We start from the raw sequence: 5,670 nt of genomic DNA on the forward strand, positions 1-5,670 counted from the left end.
TTGTTCGAACTCTCGGACAATTTTGTGCTAAGGCATAACAAAGCAAATGATTTCGATGACACCAATCCACGAAAAACGTAATGGGTACAAATTTATCTCGTGCTAAGGCATGACAAATTTTTATGATTAAATTTTCAAGCCGAAAAAAGGCAAAAGCCATTCTTTTGAGGCCATATAGGCCTAATTCAAGAGCCTAAGGGCCATTTTATTTTTTGAGTTCGAGAAATCATCCTTACTCAACTAAAACCTAAGGGTCATTCTACTTCGAGTTCGAGCAAGTACTCACTCGATTTTAAAGACTACTCTGGTCTGACTTCGGTCTAGTTTCCTAAAGTCCCAAACTTGTAAGCAAAATCTCCATAAGGCATGAATGCATGAATGAAATAGAATTTTCACGAGGCAGGAAATAGAATAAAGATAAGTCAAAAGAGAAAAAAGTTCTTTTATATATACCGATATATTTACAAGGACCGATCAGGGTCCGGCATAAAAAATCAAAAAAGAAAAAGCCTAAGATTCCTAATTTTCCTCAGGGGCAGCTTCTACTCCATCGATGTCATCCCCATTCTCGGACACGCTCTTGCTGCCATCATCATCATCATCATCGAAAGAGGCCAGCGCTCTAGCATCAGCTTCATGCTCTTTAGTCTTTATTATCTCGTCGGTAAGATCGAAACCTCGAGCGTGGATCTCCTCGAGGGTTTCCCTTCGAGATTGGCATTTGGCGAGTTCAACAATCCAATGTGCTCGAGGTTGAGTGGTCTCGGCTACCTCTCTCGCTTGGTCTTGAGCGGCTTCAACATCAGCCCGGTAGATGGCCACAATCGCCTTTGCCTCGGACTTTGCCTTTTCGACTTCAGATTTGGCCTTTGCACGTTCGGAAGCCAACCGAGCCTTGAGCTCCTCTATTTTATTTGCCTGAGCTGAGCTCTTCTCCTTCATGCCTCGAAGCTGATTTTCGACCGATGACAATTGGGCTCGAGTAGCCTCTTTTTCAGCAGCAAAGCAGTCCATACCTTCTTTCCACCCAAGGTCAATGCCTTCATCATGTTGAACTCCTCGTGGAACTACTCAATCCTCTCGACCTTCTGCTGCAGCTATGAGATTGAAATATTAGCCACCGTTCCCGAATCGATCCCATGAGCTTTTAAGATTTTCATTACCTCCTCGATCAGGTCGGTCTAATTTTGGTGAGCCTTGGCCAACTCGGCTCGGAGGTATTTGATCTCCTCTTCTTTTTGCCCATTGAGATGTTTAAGGGTATTGCTCTCCTCTGTGAGATCTCGGAGGTCGGCCTCACATCGGCTCAACTCTGCTCGAGACTTTGAAAATGCCTCCTGATGGAGTGCCAAAGCCTATACGGAAAAAAAAAGGAAATTAGACAGGAAGAGAAGAAATAAACTAAGTATGATATTGACAAATGGAGTTGAGTCTCACCCGATTCAAGGCTTGTTGAGCCTCATCGAGGAGACTCGATGCTTCACTCAGGTCGGTAGCCTCCTTGACCCCGATAAAGTAACCACGGAAGGGGTCCTCCCCTCCATGGGCCCCGTCTACTTCGGGAGTCCTCGTAGCTTAGGCCTCCCGAAATGCCTCCTCAGAAAACGCAGGGAGAATCGGCGAGTCTCCAATATCTATTACCCCAAGTGAGCCACTTGGGGCGTTCGCCTCGCTGCGAAGGGCCTCGGAGCCGGCCCCTTCAGACATACCCGCCTTTTTCTCATCTCGGTAGGAGGCATCTTCGATCTTTGACGACTCGGGGACTTTGCCCGAGACTTTTTCCAAGACCCCCTCGGCTCAAGGCGGAATCTCCTCAACCAACACCGGCTCAACGGTCTTTGGGGCCTCGATGGTTTTCTTCACTCGGGCCATCAATTCCGAGCCATCATCTTCATCTTCTTCTTATTCCTCCCTTAGCCATTAAAACACATCCGCAGGCAGGGAAACGATGTCTGTCTTCGGCTTACGAACCGGATTCTTCTTAGGCTTTGGATCCTCGGAGGTTGAGGTCCTTTTCCTGTTCTTATGCTTCACCGGCTTCGGAACCGGGGTCGAAGTCTCCTCCTCACCAGACGGGGGCTTTACGACCGTATCCTTGCCCAGGCCAGTACACGAGAAAATTGAATAAGTATAAGAAGGGCATCTTAATCAAATCATCAAATACATAAAAAGTGGGCTTACCATGATTCTTGGTCTCTCATCGACCCTTTGCTAAATCGCGCCATGAGCACTCAGCGTATGTAGAGGTCGAGGCTAGGTTTCGAACCCAGCTCTCGAGGTCAGGAATCGCACGGGGCATCCAAGAGACCGCTATATCATGGAAAAAGATATCAATGAAAAAAGACAAAGGAACAAATAATGCATGGAAGCTAACAGTGAGACGGTACTTACGATTCATGTTCTATTTCTCAGGAAATGGAATCTTCTCGGCTGGGATGAGGTCGGAAGTCCTCACTCGAATGAACCTGCCCATCCAGCCTTGATCCTTGTCCTCGTCTATGCTCGAGAACAGCACTTTGGAAGCCCGACATTGGAGTTTTATTAACCCGCCTCGATAGAGGCGGGGGGGTTATACAATCTGATAAGGTGATCAAGGGTGAAAGGGAGCCCCTCGACTTTGCTCACGAAGAATCGGAGTAGAATAACAATTCGCTAAAAGGAAGGATGGATTTGGCCTAGGGTTATTTGATATTGACGGAAAAAATCTACAGTGACAGGGTCGAGGGGGCCCAACGTGAAATGGTAAGTGTAAACACTTAGAAATCCTTCCACATGGATGGTGATGTCTTCTTCGGGGGTCGGGATCCCTACCTTTTTGCCCTCCCAGTTGCAGTCTTTCTTTACCTGCTTAAGGTATCCCTCAGTTATCGAGCATATATACCTCGGCATTGGCTCGCATCGTCCAGGAATCGACGAGGCTTTATCGGTACTGAAATCGGATTTTAGCGTGCACCCCCCTGGAATACATTCCTTAAGACGGGGTTCCATCGACGTTTTCCCGCCGGCCGGTTGAGAAGATGAAGTAGCTACTTTTTGTGGTACCGTTTTCGATGTTTTTGCCATTTTTGTGTGAGTTTGGAGAAAAAGAAGATAATAGGACTTGACGTTTGAGAAAGGATTAACAACAAAACCTGAAGATTTGTAGAAGGAAAGAACTTAAGAGATGTAAAAGCTTTGGAGATTAGAAAGAAGTGAAAGTAAAGTTTGAATCAATGAGAAAGGGGTCTATTTATTGGATTCACGGCGACGGTTCAAAGGCACTAGTGGTCGACCACCAACTGACACTCATTAATGACTTGGAGAACTGTACCGACGGGACGTTTTAGTCACTTTCGTCGCTTACGTCACGAGGATGACGTCATGACAAGTCGAGGTAGAAAATCGAAGGCTCAATTCGTTTCTTGTCATTACACTCCAAATATCGAGGGGACAATCTGTATACGGTTAAAATCAAGCCCACCTGATTTTACTATTTGACCGAGACCGGGAGGTTGCATCGAAGGACGACCTCGTAACGGAACAGACTAAATCACGAGGATAAGGTACCGAGTTCAGAATCGAGGTACTTGTCGAGATCGAGGCTAGTAGCGATCGAAGCCAAATGAGACAGACATCGAGCAAGATCGAAGATTGCACAATAATAGAAAGACGAGATATCCGTGACTGGTCGAGGATCATGGCGTAAATCTCGGAACAGATCAAATCAAAAATGGATAATTAGCTAATTATGAGATTTTCTTCTGTAATTAGAATTATACCATAAGTAAAATTTCTCTACTATATAAAGTGGGGTTCTGATCATTTGTAACACACATTTTTCACAGATATCAAAGCAATATAATTCTCTTTCTCGTTTATACTATTGTTCATCAGCTTGTTATATTTTAATTGTTCTTGCATCAACCAGTTCGAGGGTACCCAAAATCGAGGGCTGAGTTCCATTCTAACACCGGTTTGCTTTACTTTATAGTTCATTTCTGTTATTAATCTACATATTTATCAATTTGTATTAAGTGAAATTATGTGTCCTTAGAACCACATTATAAATTTAATTGTTATCCAATTTTAAGGGTAAACAGGTTTGTAATAGCAAAAAAACATCAAAAAGAATTGAAGAATAAGATGAGAACGTGCAATAACCAAAGAAATTTTTTTATTTTTGATATTTGTAAAATTATCGTTTTGTTTTTATATTAATTTAAATAAGGTACCCATTTGAAGCTGGTGTGTTTCCTCTTTATTATAAGTCAGTGGAGCCCATATGGTCATTAACCTAAAAATTTAAATCCAACTAGATTTGAACTTTTATCGATCTTTGTACAAAACATCATCGACCTAATTCACCTTTATTATGCAAGAATTATCGTTCATTGGCTAAATTATAAGTTAAGTTGTGCGGAGTCTTCGATTTTAGTGTCGTCTTTGTCCGGTTACGAGACGGATACGGATATGGGGACGGGATACGTTTCGGATACGGTCAACTGACTTCGGACACTTTGATCGGAGTTCATCGACAAATTTGAAAGAAAAATTGAGATTTTGATTTCTCAAAATAAAAAATAAAACATATTTAGAACAATGAAAGAATAATGTCCATCTTGGAGAATGAAAGATTGAATTGTACAATATTCATATAAGTTTATCAAAATATCTCTCAAAATTTACAATACTATTATAGCTCTATTTTTTATTAGCCGAATCCCCGCATGCACCTTTATCCATATCCGAATCCGCACCCCCAAATCTTAAAATTTAGATTTTATCGAATCCGGTACTCTGATCCGTCTTCGTATCGGATACTTGCACCCGAGTCCAAGCAACTTAGATTATAAGCATGTTCTTCACATAGACTCCAATACCATTAATGCCATCGCCATTTCTGCTGCCACAAAAACCACCAAATAAACTTCTTCCAACGTAAAAGTTGAACTCTTGGTCAACAGTTGAAGGGGTCCCAAATGGTCCATATAAATCCTTGTTGGTTCTAAATATTATAGATGTCAACATTTGGTACGGGCTAAGAGAACCACTTATCGAAGTAAAATATTCAGATGGATAATCAAAGACAACTGCTGAGTAATTTTCAGAACCATCAACAATAACACCATGTCTGTTCGACACAACTAAGTTACCACTTTCATAGAACAGGAATTGAAGTGCAAGAACTGAGTATTCGTTATAGAAAACATAAATCCCAGCAAGATGGTTTCGTCCCTTTTCATCCCAAATTGTTCCACCAACTCCTCCCACTGGGCCTGCTTTGATCATATCCATATTCTGAATTAATGGAGTAGTTGGAAGATCTAGTTATATATATATATATATATATATATATATATATATATATATGAGTTAATTTCAACTTCTAAAGATGTTTTTGAGTCGATCGGATACTACTAGGAGCCGTTACGGCTTCACACGTTGGTATTTGTTCTTTCTAATCTCGAAATAGGAATCTGACTCTTAGTTTCTCTCTTTTCAATTTAACTAGTTTATGGACACCCGCAACGCGCGTGTATGCCTTATTAATAAAAATAAAATTTGAAAAGTACATAAATAATATCAACAAATTTGTTTTAGTTTAGAATAAAAAATAAAAATAAAAAAAATTGCAAATTTTTAAAAATGATAACATTGATCCTATTTAACTAACTGCACAAAGAAGAAAAA

General features: G+C 41.3%; 1 protein-coding gene across 1 annotated transcript; it reads right to left on the minus strand.

Annotated features, from left to right (window-relative positions):
* Positions 1–4,821: 4,821 nt before the first annotated feature.
* Positions 4,822–5,274, minus strand: LOC142168814 (inactive protein RESTRICTED TEV MOVEMENT 1-like). The gene has a single exon (XM_075229969.1). The coding sequence runs from the start codon at positions 5,272–5,274 to the stop codon at positions 4,822–4,824; it is 453 nt and encodes a 150-aa protein (XP_075086070.1).
* Positions 5,275–5,670: the final 396 nt, after the last annotated feature.

The sequence above is a fragment of the Nicotiana tabacum genome, chromosome 14 (assembly GCF_000715075.1).
Source record: "Nicotiana tabacum cultivar K326 chromosome 14, ASM71507v2, whole genome shotgun sequence".
NCBI classification, from domain to species: domain Eukaryota; kingdom Viridiplantae; phylum Streptophyta; class Magnoliopsida; order Solanales; family Solanaceae; genus Nicotiana; species Nicotiana tabacum.